Source organism: Schistocerca cancellata, chromosome 7 (assembly GCF_023864275.1).
Source record: "Schistocerca cancellata isolate TAMUIC-IGC-003103 chromosome 7, iqSchCanc2.1, whole genome shotgun sequence".
NCBI lineage: Eukaryota > Metazoa > Arthropoda > Insecta > Orthoptera > Acrididae > Schistocerca > Schistocerca cancellata.
The window spans coordinates 437,727,844-437,744,763 of NC_064632.1; the positions used below are offsets into that span (position 1 = coordinate 437,727,844).

At 44.1% G+C, this 16,920-nt stretch overlaps 1 protein-coding gene across 1 annotated transcript in view; it reads left to right on the plus strand.

Annotated features, from left to right (window-relative positions):
* Positions 1 to 16,920, plus strand: part of LOC126092817 (neural-cadherin-like) — a 310,348-nt gene that overhangs the window by 50,379 nt on the left and 243,049 nt on the right. Inside the window, 1 exon segment of the mRNA XM_049908545.1 lies at positions 7,856 to 8,078. Coding sequence (XP_049764502.1) covers positions 7,856 to 8,078 — 223 coding nt within the window.

Below are 16,920 nucleotides of genomic sequence, written 5' to 3' on the forward strand. Positions count from 1 at the left end.
TTTTTCAGAATCTCGAACAGCTTGCACCATTTTATATTGTCGAACGCTTTTTCCAGGTCGACAAATCCTATGAAAGTGTCTTGATTTTTCTTAAGCCTTGCTTCCATTATTAGCCGTAACGTCAGAATTGCCTCTTCGTCCCTTTACTTTTCCTAAAGCCAAACTGATCGTCACCTAGCGCATTCTCAATTTTCTTTTCCATTCTTCTGTATAGTATTCTTGTAAGCAGCTTCGATGCATGAGCTGTTAAGCTGATTGTGCGATAATTCTCGCACTTGTCAGCTCTTGCCGTCTTCGGAATTGTGTGGATGATGCTTTTCCGAAAGTCAGATGGTATATCGCCAGACTCATATATTCTACACACCAACGTGAATAGTCGTTTTGTTGCCACTTTCCCCAATGATTTTAGAAATTCTGATGGAATGTTATCAATCCCTTCTGCTTTATTTGACCGTAAGTCCTCCAAAGCTCTTTTAAATTCCGATTCTAATACTGGATCCCCTATCTCTTCTAAATCGACTCCTGTTTCTTCTTCTATCACATCAGACAAATCTTCACCCTCATAGAGGCTTTCAATGTATTCTTCCCACCTATCTGCTCTCTCCTCTGCATTTAACAGTGGAATTCCCGTTGCACTCTTAATGTTACCACCGTTGCTTTTAATGTCACCAAAGGTTGTTTTGACTTTCCTGTATGCTGAGTCTGTCCTTCCGACAATCATATCTTTTTCGATGTCTTCACATTTTTCCTGCAGCCATTTCGTCTTAGCTTCCCTGCACTTCCTATTTATTTCATTCCTCAGCGAGTTGTATTTCTGTATTCCTGATTTTCCCGGAACATGTTTGTACTTCCTCCTTTCATTAATCAACTGAAGTATTTCTTCTGCTACCCATGGTTTATTCGCAGCTACCTTCTTTGTGCCTATGTTTTCCTTCCCAACATCTGTGATGGCCCTTTTTAGAGATGTCCATTCCTCTTAAACTGTACTGCCTACTGCGCTGTTCCTTAATGCTGTATCTATAGCGTTAGAGAACTTCAAACGTATCTCGTCATTCCTTAGTACTTCCGTATCCCACTTCTTTGCATATTGATTCTTCCTGACTAATGTCTTGAACTTCAGCCTACTCTTCATCACTACTATATTGTGATCTGAGTCTATATCTGCTCCTGGGTACGCCTTACAATCCAGTATCTGATTTCGGAATCTCTGTCTGACCATGATGTAATCTAATTGAAATCTTCCCGTATCTCCCGGCCTTTTCCAAGTATACCTCCTCCTCTTGTGATTCTTGAACAGGGTATTCGCTATTACTAGCTGAAACTTGTTACAGAACTCAGTCTTTCTCCTCTTTCATTCCTTGTCCCAAGCCCATATTCTCCAGTAACCTTTTCTTCTACTCCTTCCCCTACAACTGCATTCCAGTCGCCCATGACTATTAGATTTTCGTCCCCCTTTACATACTGCATTACCCTTTCAATATCCTCATACACTTTCTCTGTCTGTTCATCTTCAGCTTGCGACGTCGGCATGTATACCTGAACTATCGTTGTCGATGTTGGTCTGCTGTCGATTCTGATTAGAACAACCCGGTCACTGAACTGTTCACAGTAACACACCCTCTGCCCTACCTTCCTATTCATAACGAATCCTACACCTGTCATACCATTTTCTGCTGCTGTTGATATTACCCGATACTCATCTGACCAGAAATCCTTGTCTTCCTTCCACTTCACTTCACTGACCCCTACTATATCTAGATTGAGCCTTTGCATTTCCCTTTTCAGATTTTCTAGTTTCCCTACCACGTTCAAGCTTCTGACATTCCACGCCCCGACTCGTAGAACGTTATCCTTTCGTAGATTATTCAATCTTTTTCTCATGGTAACCTCCCCCTTGGCAGTCCCCTCCCGGAGATCCGAATGGGGGACTATTCCGGAATCTTTTGCCAATGGAGAGATCATCATGACACTTCTTCAATTACAGGCCACATGTCCTGTGGATACACGTTACGTGTCTTTAATGCAGTGGTTTCCATTGCCTTCGGCATCCTCATGTCGTTGATCATTGCTGATTCTTCCGCCTTTAGGGGCAATTTCCCACCCCTAGGACAAGAGAGTGCCCTGAACATGAATCCGCTCCTCCGCCCTCTTTGACAAGGCCGTTGGCAGAATGAGGCTGACTTCTTATGCCGGAAGTCTTCGGCCGCCAATGCTGATTATTAATCAAAATTTAGGCAGTGGCGGGGATCTAACCCGGGACCGAAGACGTTTTGATTACGAATCAAAGACGCTACCCCTAGACCACGGTGAGAGTATTGAGCGGATAACTCGGTACGTAAAGATGGATGAAAAACTTGTAATAATGGGAAATAGTAAAACAAAGAAAAGAAGAGATACGTTCTTGGTAGTAGGAATGGGAGAGGATAAAGAATTCTTCCGTTCTGCAAATATTTCAGATAGTAAACTGTTCAAGAAGACAAGACGAGGTGATATACTTGGAAAATGCCAGAAGTCATGGAAAGATACCAGCTGGATTGCATCATAGTCAAACACAGATTACGAAATCAATTACTGGTATTGGTTACCCAGAATTTGGAACGATTTACATCACTATTTACTAACGATAAGTTTGAGAGATAAGTTTGACAGAATCGTCAAGACGAACGATAGTAAAGAAGTGATATACTGAAGAATTGAGGAATGATGATGTGCATCTGAAGTTTTCTGAGGCTGTACTCACTGCTATGCCGAATCCCACGGTAGACGTTTCAGCTGAAGAGAAATGAACATTCGGAGAGGAATGGACATCTCTAAAAGGGTAACTACAGTAGTGTGCTAGACAAATGCACTGAAGAGCCAAAGAAATTGGTACACCTGCCTAATATTGTGTCGAGCCCCCGCGAGCACACAGAAGTGCCGCAACAAGGTATGGCATGGACTCGACTAATGTCTGAAGTAGTGCTGGAGGAAATTGATGCCTTGAATCCTGGATTCCGTTCGTCATTAACGTTCTTCCACTGTTCAATCGTCCAATGTTTACGCTCCTTATACCAAGCGAGGCGTCGTTTAGCATTTACAGGCATGATGTGTGACTTATGAACAGCCGCTCGACAATGAAATCCAAGTTTTATCACCTCCCTCCTAACTGTCACAGTACTTGTAAGGGATTATGAAGTCATTTGGAATTCCTGTGTCATGGTCTGGATAGTCTGCCTATTACACATTACTACCCTCTTCAACTGTCGGCGGTCTCTGTCAGTCAACAGTCGAGGTCGGCTTGTACGCATTCGTACTGTACGTGTCCCTTCACGTTTCCACTTCACTACCATGTCGGAAACACGGGACCTAGGGATGTGTAGCATATTGAAATGTCAAGTACAAACGTATGACACAAGTGACACCCAATCACCTGACCTCGTTCGAAGTCTGTTCAAATGGCTCTGAGCACTATGCGACTTAACTTCTGAGGTCATCAGTCGCCTAGAACTCAGAACTAATTAAACCTAACTAACCTAAGGACATCACACACATCCATACCCGAGGCAGGATTCGAACCTGCGACCGGAGCGGTCGCTTGGTTCCAGACTGTAGCGCCTAGAACCGCACGGCCACTCCGGCCGGCTCCGAAGTCTGTGAGTTCCGCGGAACGCCCCATTCTGCTCTCTCACGATGTCTAATGACTACTGAGGTCGCTGGTATGGAATACCTGGCAGTAGCTGGCAGCAAAAGGCACCTAATATGAAAAACGTATGTTTTTGGTGGTGTCTGGTTACTTTTGATCACATAGTGTAAATATTCCCTACTGACCCGTTAAGATTACGCACACGAGAAAGAACAGTAGGGGACAGAGTACCTCCAACTTCTCACAGCACTATAGATAACTTTCCAGTCAATTTACCATACAGATTAAAAGTCGGCGTAATTGTATAAGAATGCGTTAAGGTACTGATGTTAGTTGATTGCCGTGCGGTTCTAAGCGCTTCAGTTTGGAACCGCGTGACCGCTACAGTCGCAGGTTCGAATCCTGCCTTGGGCATGGACGTGTGTGATGTCCTTAGGTTAGTTAGGTTTAAGCAGTTCTAAGTTCTAGGGGACTGATGACCTCAGTAGTTAAGTCCCATAGTGCTCAGAGCCATTTGAACCATTTTTTTGTTAGTTGATCCTGACAACTCTCTTGTTACCTTTAATTTCCAGGGTCCCTTTTGACATGCATTTCCTCTTCAAATCCCGAGTGGTTGGACTTGAAAAAAATCCTTACTGAACGATGGGATGTTTGTTTATCACATCCACAAGTTTTCAAGCCGATTCCTTAGTTTTCTGTGCGTGGTCAAAATGACGCTTTTGTTTCAGATTTCATTATCTTACGTCTGCCAATTCTGTAGTACAGTTGGAAGTCATCCGTTGAAATCATTAGTTTGATGTTCATTACGTAGTAGGTCACTATCATGTGCATCCTGTAAATTGTATCGAGCATCCTTGAAACGCGCAAACACCAGCTTCTGTAAGAAGTGCACCCTGTCCCCCCTTGAATATCCGTGGTTTTTCTTGTGCACTACACGGTCATATTGCTGTGAACTTATTCGAAATCTGTTCTTTATTGCTTTCTTTTCCTACGATGCTGTGGATGATCTTCTATGTACGCAATTATGTTTAGTACGTGCTCCTTCGCCAACGAATGAACTTTACTACGTTTCACAGGAGACGAGATTTGTGGCTTCCTGTCAGACAGAGGTGGTGAATTACATGCCGCGACATCTGTTTCAATATCACCTTCACTTGTTAAGCAGGTATCGTCATCACTGTACTCCTCAAGCACACTGTCAGCACAGTCTAGCGTATTCTACACCAAACATTCCACTGACTCGTCTTGCAAAAACGCTAATATTTCATCCCTCACTTCTCTTCTCACTTTGAGAAATTCCATGGGTTCCTATCTGACGAAATGTCAACTTCGGCAATTGTTTTCTTTGTTTATCGTTGTCATTGCTCTGCTTTGTACCAATATCACAAGCACTGCAGCACTGTTGTGAGTCACTCGTCGAACAAGCAGCTCAAATAAGCTCCACAGCTTTATGCTGAGCTCATCATTGGATACCTCCCGTCCCGCCCCTTTTGCCATTAGCAACCAATATTGTGGTTGTGACTATGTAGACTTTCCCGGCGTATTAGTATATAAAATTTTCGTCGAGTTTCCAGCCGGATAAAACTGTCATCTGAGCACAATATTTCAGCGGTCCATCTGTCAGCCATCATCAGGTGAGAAAAGCTACGGTGCTCTCGCCGATAACTGATTCCACACGCAAATGACTGCACCTTTATATGCATCGGAAGTACAACAGCGCACGCGCTAGATACAGTGCGCTCGCGCTCAATCATTCCTGCTGCCCCCTGGCGCCAAAAGAGTTGCAGTGCCTCCGGTGGTGAATGCTGTTGAAAACGATATATCGGTACAAATGATTATTCATAGCCGGCCGATTCAGATGCCGTCGTTCCTTCATGTCTGATAAAACAGGATTCCACGTTTTAATTAGTGGATATCCATTATCACGACTAAAGATATTATCTGCTAGTCTGATTTCAACAGATTCTTTTAAAACACAGTCCCAATACCGAGAAGCATTTGCAGCTACTTGCGTCTCATTGTATAGCATCCTGTGTCCCTCTAAAAGGCAATGCAGTCATTTGCGAGTGGAATCAGTTATCGGCGAGAGCAGCGTAGCTTTTCTCACCTGATGATGGCGGCCAGGTGGACCGCTGAAATATTGTGCTCAGTAGACAGTTTGATCCGACTGGAAACCCGACAATAATTTGATAATATTGTGGTTGCATGACAGACTATGTGGGGCGACGAATGCCATAAACATATTTGGCATTTTGCGACCTTTCACTTAAGGGATTCCTTGTGAGCATCACATTGCGTCAAAATGTCTAAAAGATCGTTGTTACGATTTGCCTCATAAGATGGAAGGAGTGGGAACTTTCTTGTAATAGGTTACTACAGTGAAGCGTGTGACAATGTCATCTATTGCATCGGAAAATGAGATACGTACGTCTGTTCTTCTCCTGCTGGATGCAGGCCGCGCACAGGAGCTTCTCGCCAGTAGCGCTCGCGTCTTGTGTTGTTGTTGCGGCCTGTGGGACTCTGAGAGCTGGCAGTCGGGACGAGATCAGACTGGGTCCTTCTTCTGCGTTCATGTTGTTAGGATGTTTTGATGGTTCGAGGACTCCTCTGATCTTGCAGTTTACCAAAACTGGCTGCTTGGCAAGTTTGCTGGTTTGGTTAAATTTTATTTTCTTGCTCCTGTTCGGCCACTGCAGATTTGCTGCGTTGTCCTAGGCGAGTGTACCGCTCGTGTTCCCGTATGGATGTTGCTGTTGGCCTGCCGGTCTCATTGACATATACTCCTCCACACTTAGTTACACGCTGTACACACCTCCAGTGTGTGAAGCATCTATCTCTTGTTTGGTGGAGGCTGGCACATCCTCTGTCTTGCAGCTGCTGTAGAACACAGCCCGGACACCATCCTGGCGAAAGTGTTTACCACTCTGGTCAGCGACATATTTCACGTAAGATAAGCGCATTGCTACTTGCAGTTTGTCGATTTCTTGCCATTCTTGTTTTCTTTTGTTCGTTGCCATAGCTGTGCAGATCGATTTATGATTGTAACTATTGGCAAAGAGCGTTGTATGCAGCCATTTGAACTCATTTGTTCTGTTTTGAGCGTTACAGACGCTGCGTACAGCCAAAGAGTGGATAACTGAGTTCTTCTCTTCTGGTGGTGGTTGGATTGGGCGTGCATATACTTGTACCTGTCCATATGCGTAGGCTTCTGATATACACTGTGAGCTAGTGCGCCCTCCTCTGCCCTATATGCAACCACGTCTACGAATGAAAGCGCGTCATTCATTTCAAGCGTGAACTGTACCTACCCGTGCATTTTATTAAAATATTCGAGAAATATGTGTAGGTTCATTGCGCCATTAGGCCATATAGGGAACGTATCATCCAAATATCTGAAGCAGTGTTGTGGGCGTAAAGGAACAGAAGGAAGTGCCGTTGCTCCAAAGTACTCAGTGAAGACGATGGCTGCTATTATATAGGAGAGACCGCATTACTACTTGCCATTTGAAGTATGTAGAAGACATATCTTAACGAGGTTTCGAATGTCTGGCCTGACATGCTCTTGTAGGACGTGAACAGTTTCGTCCACTGGCACATTTGTGAATAGCGACTTTATGTCAAAGCTGACGATGATGTCCATGGATAAAATTGTTCCTCCCATTATGTATTCTATAAAGTGTATCGATTTCTTCACATAAGAGACCGTTTTACCAAACAGAGGTCTTAAATTGTATAGTAGATACTTTGCCAAATTGTTTGTAGGAGAGTTGATCCAATTCACAATAGGCCTTAATTAATAATTTTGTTTATATAGTTTTGGCACTCCATAAATTCTAGGATAGGAATGAGTCCCTCAGTTCTACCAGCGCCAATTATTGAGTCCTTGATAGAGGTCTGCGTCTTTCAAATAATCTTGGCTGTGGCCAAAAAGTTGGTTTCTCCACCATACTTTTTACTGTATGAGGCAGTATCATACTCAGTAAACTTTCATGTCAACTGACTTTGGCTGCAGAAACCTATGCGGTTATAATATTTCGTTACTTACTGTCCTTTCTGGTACTGAAATTTTAATGGCTAGCAGAGTGTTAAGCCGAAATATCTAAAATAATTGCAAAATAACCAGTAGAAGAATGAACGGATAACTAACATACTCAAAAGCCAATATGTGTGTATCATGGCATGTTATCTACAAAGACCATCATTCAGTACGTTCCTATGTGTGTTTGCTGACAGTATGAGCTGCGGCTTGCGGCAGTGGTGACAGGGAAGTCCCCGGTGGCGTCGTCCCGGGCAGAGCTGTTGGTGACGGTGGTGGATGTCAACGACATGCCACCAGTCTTCCAGCAGCCTGTGTACCGCGCAGAGCTGCAAGAGGAAGAGGACCCCGCAAACCTGCCTAGGAGGATACTCACGGTCAGTGCCAAGGGCTGCCTACCTGAAATCATTGATGTAAAATGTTGGATAGTGACTCACTTATGTTCAGTTGATTTTCTGTATATTTTTTTTTTTTTGAGTAATCAGCATTTCATTTACATCTACACTCCTCAAGCCTTCTTACGGTGTGTGACGGAGGAGGGTACTTCCTGTATCAATATCTTCTGCCACCCCTCCCTCCATATGCTGTTCCATTCACAGATGGCGCGTCGGAGGAATGATTGTCGGTAATGCTCCGTGTGACACCTAACTTCTCCGATTTTCTTATCGTGATCATTTTGTGAGACAAATGTGAGATGAAGTAACATGTTAACCGACTCGTCTTCAAACATACGCTACGAAATGTCAACAGTAACTCCCACAATTTTACACAGCATCTTCCATTGTATCTCCGTAACGATCTCCCGTCGAGTAAACGCTACTGTGACGAAACGCCTCGCTCTTCGTTGCATTTTCTCTGTGCGTTCTATTACTCCTACTTTAACGGTCACAGACCGATGAACAGTACACAGAAACGGACAGAAAGAGTGTTCTTTAGCCCCTTCTTTCATGGATGAATTACACTCCCTTCAGATTCTTCCAATGAATCCCAACGTGACATCTCCTTTTCCTACAGTGAATTTAATGTGATCCATTTTATGGTGGTTACTGACATGCCGCCAATAGTGTAATATGATGCTTATTTTTTTTAACCTGCGATCGATCGCGAAGTTAAAACTACAGTGAATATCCTGTGAATCTTTGCACACATGTGTTGTGCTGTGTTTCTAGTAATTCCGTCTATTGCGTCACGTCGTACTTTTCAATGCTGAGAGCATAGTGAGCACGTAAAGATGCCTGCAGTATAGGGTCTCCCACCAAGTGTGACGTCCTGCTGAGAGTTTTCGCCTGATTTTATGCAGCCCACATCACGAACTGTCATCTGTTTCCTTCATGACAGTTCTCGGTCGCATACTACGGTAATGAAGACGTTCCTGCAGCGTTTTCGATGGGAAGTGATCATCCAAAATACAGCCCGGACTTGACATCCTTTCATTTTCAAATATTCGCTGGCTATGAAGACAGTATTTTGGCACACACAACGAGCCGTAGACCAGGAATTGGTGGAAATCACTGTGCGGCTGGCTGCCTTCTATGACTAAGGTATTGGAAGGTTGGTACAAGGCAGCGACAAATGTCTATGCCGGAGCGGCGACTATGTGGAAAATTAACTGGAAGATGTATCTGAACGTTGCCAAATAAATAAATTAAATAAAAATCAATTTCACGACCGGTCAAAGATTGAAGAAAAGTAGCCCTAGTAGAACAGTAGAGTATTTCTTCTTTTATTTATACCCAATATTCATTTTCACGGTCATCTGCCAGCCCTGCAGGAATTCTTCACCTTCTGCACGTCTTCCTGTATTTCACTATAGTTTTCTGGCGTTTCAGCCTTCCTACAGACAATATCAAGTAGCTTCAAGGAGTCTCCAACATTATACACCTGATTATTAATATAAACCAGCGGAAAAATGCTCCTGTAGAAGCACAAAGAATGAGAATACGATCCTGTTTAAAAGCCTCTCACTGAGACATCAACTGCCGTTCTGTCTTCCTCGGCACCTTTAAAAATTTTCCCAAAAATTTTGCCATGCGAACATATTCCCGCTCTTTTTAACATGCAGCTCACTTCTCACTGCCACAAGCTCCCCTAACTGTAAGTCGCTCACACCCACTAGTCCATCGTTGTTAGTCGCTCATACCCATCCATTCGCACTAGCTCATTGTCACTCTCTCATTTATTCAAAATCATTGTCATCATCTCTCTGTGTCTCTCTGTCACTGTCTCCTCACTGTCTTCTGTCACAACCACAGTCTCCTTCGTTCTGTCCTACTACTATTGCCTCCTCTCTCTGTCACTGTCTTCCTCTTGCTCTCTCGCTCTGCTACTAGCTCACTCATTACTTCCCACTGCTGCTGTCTCTTCTCACTGTAATTGTCTCCCTCTTCCTCGTTGTCACTGTCACAGCCTTTGCCTGTTATTATAGATGGCCGTCATCCACTTCCATTTTCCCCGTCTCTTTATTCCTTTCCAACTGGCACTGTCTCCTTCACTCTTCTATCATTGTTCTGCCAGTGGCACTGCAACTATGTTCCTCCCTTTCTTTCACACTGCCATTGCCTGTTTCATTCTTTCTATACCACAACCACTAACTTCCATTATTTATTACTTTTCTGCCTCTTTCCCACTGACACTTTATCCTTTACCTGCATAAAAAAGGGCGAATATGTTCGCATACGAAAACTTACGCGAAATATTTTTAAAATGGTGAGGCAGCTGGTAACCCCTCTTTCCAGTCAGAGTCTTTTAAACAGGACCATATTTGCCTTTTCTGTGTCCAGATAGCAGCATTTTTCCGCTGGTCCCCTTCTTTTCCCTACCACGGCAGATCATGTCACTCATATGAAAAGAACTGTATGAGTCAGTAGAATGTTAATAATGTACTTATATGAAATTGATATAACGTTAAACTAATTTTAGCCTCAGACCGGATTTTACATGCACAAGAATGCTCCACGCCCTTGAGTCCTACAACATGGAGTTCCCAGAACCCTTTTGATGACGACGGGCGTACTTCACAGCGTATCTCTTTATCATCAGGTTACCATCCATTAGGAAAGTTGGTGCACTCAGCGACTGTGATATTCTTTATAAATCATCGAGCGCGGCAGTAAGGCGTCCGTTTTTTTTAGGTTTTATTTGGCAAAGAAGTGTGACTGACGCCAGAACAACAAGGGAACTGACATGTATCGAGAGTAGAAAATAGTGCTTTGATAATGGCTAGGCACTAGCCGAAATCTGGATATCCAAAATAAAACTTACAAAAAGAGGGTGAATGATTGCTGCGCTCTATAATTTATAAAGTATATCCCTTCGTGTTACGTGAATTGTTAAGTTACGTCTTTGCCTCACATCGGATTCCACGTGGGTATTTTACGTGCACACGTAGAATAACTTCGAACACCTGTAACTAGGAAACGGATAAAGATAACAGGAAAATTTTCCAAGGCTATTCGAGAAAGGAATCTTAGACTATATCATGGAAATTATACCTATTTGATATGCATAACCGTCTTGGAATCTGCGGATCAATTTTGGTATCCAAAAATAACTTTTTAGGGTGTTTCTCAATAATGAATAAAGACTTTGGAAAACGGAAAGATGGCACTTCTACATAAATGCCTACAGAATGTTCCGTTAAAATTTGAATAATTTTCTGAGATTATTCATTATTTAGTTTTCTCCGCATATCAGATTTTGAAAGCATATTTTACGTGTAGAAGTGGGACATCTTTAAACCTCTGATCTTGGAAACAGCTAAAGATAACAAGAAAATTTTCAAAGTCGGGATCGGGATCTTAGGAATATATCGTAATAATTTCAGCCTTATGTTTCGCATAGTCTTTTGGAATCCGTGGCTCGGCTTTGGTACGAAAAAATGGTGTAAAGACTTTTGTTCAGAGTTTTCTGAGAAACCGCACAGGAAGTAATGGTGCCTCCATAAGCTTTTAAGGTGCACCGTGGACCACGTCAAATGCAAAACAAATGCCTAAGCAGAAGAAAGTGTGTTATATTCATAGTTTGACCCTGTACCGTAGGATAATGACACCAAGACTATCCTTCTGTTGGGCATCAAATCGTCCGTAGTCCAGAGACTATCCAAACCTCGACCGTACCTTGTTATCACCATTAGAATCTGAAGTATGAGCCACGGAAGAATCTCGTTCTTATGCTCGGCGTTTTGGATTACATTAAGTAGCGCATGACGTAGCTTCCCGTGAAACCTTCTTGGGCTATGAGCAGTGCGCTGCTAGCGGTTATGCCGTTTACTGTTTGTCATCTTGTTTTTGTGGTTCTGTCATCTCGTTTTTCTTTTAATTCGAATTACTGGCGTCACTAAGTTGCTGGTTTGCTTGCCCGTGAGTGGCAGCAGCAGGGTGTATCGATAAGTGCACTGTCGTACTGTCTCTGGAGCGACCTTTAATATTTCCGGGCCGTCGTCTGTCGGGAGTTCAGTCGGGGACGGAGCACCAGTGAGGCGTGGACAGCCAGTACTTGCCGACCGCTGGCCACACGCATGAACTGTCCGACGGAAGGAGATTGGAGCAGGAACGACCGCTGGCTGGTCGTTCGGTCGATCGTTTCATCGGACGACGTGTTGTTGGTCGCCGACCGCTTATGGAAACTCTGTGTGTGTGTGTGTGTGTGTGTGTGTGTGTGTGTGTGTGTGTGTGTGTGTGACTTGTCATTTCTCCTTGTTGTTCCACGGTGATTGATTTTGGGAGTGTCGGAGTTCTTGGTGCAAGTGGTTACATGGAACTGTGTGTAGCTCCTGTGATTTCCACTGAGCAGATCTATGCTGTCTGCGTACTGGAGTAGCCAGTTGGTCGGTTGCGACAGAACAGCGAGGAAGTCTCCGCCGTGTTGATGCTGTCCGGCACTGCGTGTAGTTCGACAGCTTTGATGTTTTTCATTTTTGTCTTTGAGTGGTTATTGTACCTCGACTGTGTTTAGACGCCAATTGTCAAGACGTTGTGCTGCTGGGATCTTCGTCCTCGCTGATATTTTCGGTTATCTAGCCATTGGTCGGATGGAAGGGAATTGTTTAGGTTGTTGGTTGGTTCGTCAGCGTCCCTACGTCGTGCTGCCACCCGATTATTTAGTGTTACGCTTGGCTGCCCGTCTCACCTAAACTGTTGTTAGAGTTTCCACCCCAGGCCGACCCATGGAACACTTCTGAGCACCACTGTTCTGTTGTTTATGATTGTCATTTTTCTTTTGTCGCAAGTACTGTGCCAGGCCTTCAGCCATCTACACTCCTGGAAATTGAAATAAGAACACCGTGAATTCATTGTCCCAGGAAGGGGAAACTTTATTGACACATTCCTGGGGTCAGATACATCACATGATCACACTGACAGAACCACAGGCACATAGACACAGGCAACAGAGCATGCACAATGTCGGCACTAGTACAGTGTATATCCACCTTTCGCAGCAATGCAGGCTGCTATTCTCCCATGGAGACGATCGTAGAGATGCTGGATGTAGTCCTGTGGAACGGCTTGCCATGCCATTTCCACCTGGCGCCTCAGTTGGACCAGCGTTCGTGCTGGACGTGCAGACCACGTGAGACGACGCTTCATCCAGTCCCAAACATGCTCAATGGGGGACAGATCCGGAGATCTTGCTGGCCAGGGTAGTTGACTTACACCTTCTAGAGCACGTTGGGTGGCACGGGATACATGCGGACGTGCATTGTCCTGTTGGAATAGCAAGTTCCCTTGCCGGTCTAGGAATGGTAGAACGATGGGTTCGATGACGGTTTGGATGTACCGTGCACTATTCAGTGTCCCCTCGACGATCACCAGTGGTGTACGGCCAGTGTAGGAGATCGCTCCCCACACCATGATGCCGGGTGTTGGCCCTGTGTGCCTCGGTCGTATGCAGTCCTGATTGTGGCGCTCACCTGCACGGCGCCAAACACGCATACGACCATCATTGGCACCAAGGCAGAAGCGACTCTCATCGCTGAAGACGACACGTCTCCATTCGTCCCTCCATTCACGCCTGTCGCGACACCACTGGAGGCGGGCTGCACGATGTTGGGGCGTGAGCGGAAGACGGCCTAACGGTGTGCGGGACCGTAGCCCAGCTTCATGGAGACGGTTGCGAATGGTCCTCGCCGATACCCCAGGAGCAACAGTGTCCCTAATTTGCTGGGAAGTGGCGGTGCGGTCCCCTACGGCACTGCGTAGGATCCTACGGTCTTGGCGTGCATCCGTGCGTCGCTGCGGTCCGGTCCCAGGTCGACGGGCACGTGCACCTTCCGCCAACCACTGGCGACAACATCGATTTACTGTGGAGACCTCACGCCCCACGTGTTGAGCAATTCGGCGGTACGTCCACCCGGCCTCCCGCATGCCCACTATACGCCCTCGCTCAAAGTCCGTCAACTGCACATACGGTTCACGTCCACGCTGTCGCGGCATGCTACCAGTGTTAAAGACTGCGATGGAGCTCCGTATGCCACGGCAAACTGGCTGACACTGACGGCGGCGGTGCACAAATGCTGCGCAGCTAGCGCCTTTCGACGGCCAACACCGCGGTTCCTGGTGTGTCCGCTGTGCCGTGCGTGTGATCATTGCTTGTACAGCCCTCTCGCAGTGTCCGGAGCAAGTATGGTGGGTCTGACACACCGGTGTCAATGTGTTCTTTTTTCCATTTCCAGGAGTGTATTAATTTTGTCTGTTCTGAGTTCGGTATAACGCATTCAGCCGAACCTTATGTGAAGTATTTTAAGACTAGGTCTTCAGCCGTGTTTCATTTAAAATTCTTGTTTGCTCTGTATTTGGGCCTTCAGCCGCCTTTGTTTTAAAATTTATGGCTTTCAGCCGTAATGTGTAAATTGAATTGCCCCCTCTGTTTATTGATTGGATAGCCACTGAATTGCTATTTATTTATTTAATGGGCTAATAATAATTATTAAAAGGTGGTAATTTTATTTAAGCACATTTTTTTTTACTCTTTCGATTGTTGCGAGTCAGCGACAGTGCAATGCTGCTCGCTTTGGAGAATACACATTTTATAAGAATTATTTGGTCCAGGAAACACTTTTGCGATCACGGTTACGATTTAGACGGTATTCGCGTAATTGTACTGATTAAAAGTTATCGTTTCCGAAAGACGCAGGTTCGATTAAAGCTGTGTGCACTTTTGCGCGTATAATGAAAATATTCATAACACGTCGCGTAACAAAAAGAAACATGCGATTCACAACCGTGATCAAACGAAGAAAATATGTGATATCATAAATGTTCTTCCCTGTTATTCAGGACAGGCTCAAATAAGACCTTGCAATTTTTAGTTATAGGAAATCACAAGGCGTTACACCTTATAGATATTTGTTTTGAATAAATTGTATTTACCTTCTCTCTCTCTCTCTCTCTCTCTCCTTTTTACAGCCTTTATACCTTCACATCGATTAAGGAACTTTTCCTTCTCTACCGACCAGTACGAGAACAAAATTCAGACTCGACAAAATGTCTTACATCGAATTATTACATGGTTAACCTTTAACAATCATATATAGTTTCGTAGTACAAACAATGCTAATTTATTCCGTGCACTAGAAAGTCTTTGATACACTGAGCACAAAAATGAAAATAATAAAATTGTAATTACATTTTTAGTATCATGAATGCTTCTTTAAATCATGAAAATAAGGTTTGATATCATCGTAATATTAATTTTCACCGTTGTAGCACTACAAAATTCCTGTCTCTAAGGTTTCTCTTTAATTGTCATGAATTCTTAAAATGGTCTTCAGCCGAGATTTGTAAATGCTTGCCTTTTAAAGAATATCCTTGCTGATCTGAAATATTACTTGGGCCTTTAGCAGAGAAGACATTTTAATTTTACTTAAGTAAAGCCTTCAATCGTTTCTCTAAATTCCTGTGTTTTAAAGGGAATTATTTAAACCTTTTTATTGAGAAGTTACTTTGGCCCTCAGCCGTGAATTGATCCTTGTTGTTTTAAAGAGAAAACTGTGCATTGTGTTTTCAAGGAATAAAGTTGTGTGTTCTTGTGTAACCAACAGTAACTGATCTTGGCCCCTTTCCACAAAACATGGCTATGAGCGCTGTGCGACTTAACTTCTGAGGTCATCAGTGCCCTAGAACTTGGAACTAATTAAACCTAACTAACCTAAGGACGTCACACACATCCATGCCCGAGGCAGGATTCGAACCTGCGACCGTAGCGGTCACTCGGTTCCAGACTGTAGCGCCTAGACCCGCACGGCCATATCGGCCGGCCCCCTTTCCACAACCCGATCCGCTCTGTCGTGCGAACCCAGATTTCGGGGTACTCTAGAAATTATATGTACATTTCACGATTTTGCTCCGTTAAGAAAAGTGTGATGATTTGTATTCACAAGAAAGTCCTTTATCCAACAACAAATCCGGTCCGATACTCGATATGCTCGTACTGTGTTCACTAAGCGACAGTGCGGCACTGTGCAGAATGCCGTGCGGAAGTCCAGGAACACGCCATCAATCTGTGCGCCTTTGTCTACGGCGTTCTGGATCTTAATGACGAATTGAGTTTCGCAAGAATTACATTTGTGGAATCCATGCCGATTGTTGAAGAGGTGATCTTCGCTCTCAAGAAACGTCGTGATGTGTGAGCATAAGACATATTCCATAATTATACTTCAGATTGTCGTCAGCGATACAAGCCGGTAACCGTGCGCGTCTGTCTGTTGACCCTTTTGGAAAATGAGATTTACCATCCCTTTTTGCAATCGTTTGATACCTTTCGACTCGTTTGTTGCCTTCCTCCATGCTTCTTACCTTAAAGGTCGATCCAAAAACTGTTCCGTTTGATGATGATTCAAGCGGGATAGTCATAAAGTTTCAGTTATCGCTTCGAAGAAATTAGAGTGAGGGTCAGTATAGAGACAGGGATTAGTGATCATCAAATCATCATAGTGACGATTGTTGCTAACGTTAATGGCTCCATCAAGAATGCTAGAAGAGTATTTTTGCTGCAAAGAGCATATAAAATCTCTACAGGTTTTACTCTCTACAGCTGCGGCTAGTACCATGCAAGTTATTTTCTGATGTCTTAACAGATGCCTATTATTCCGCCCCTTCTCCTCGTCAGTATTTTCCTTACATTCCATTCCTCGACGACTCTATGGAGAACCTCCCCATTCCTTACTTTATCAGACTACCTAACTTTCATCATCCTTGCGTAGTGACACATCTCAAACGCTTCGATTCTCTTTTGTTCCGGTTTTCCCCGCAATCTCTTTTGTTTC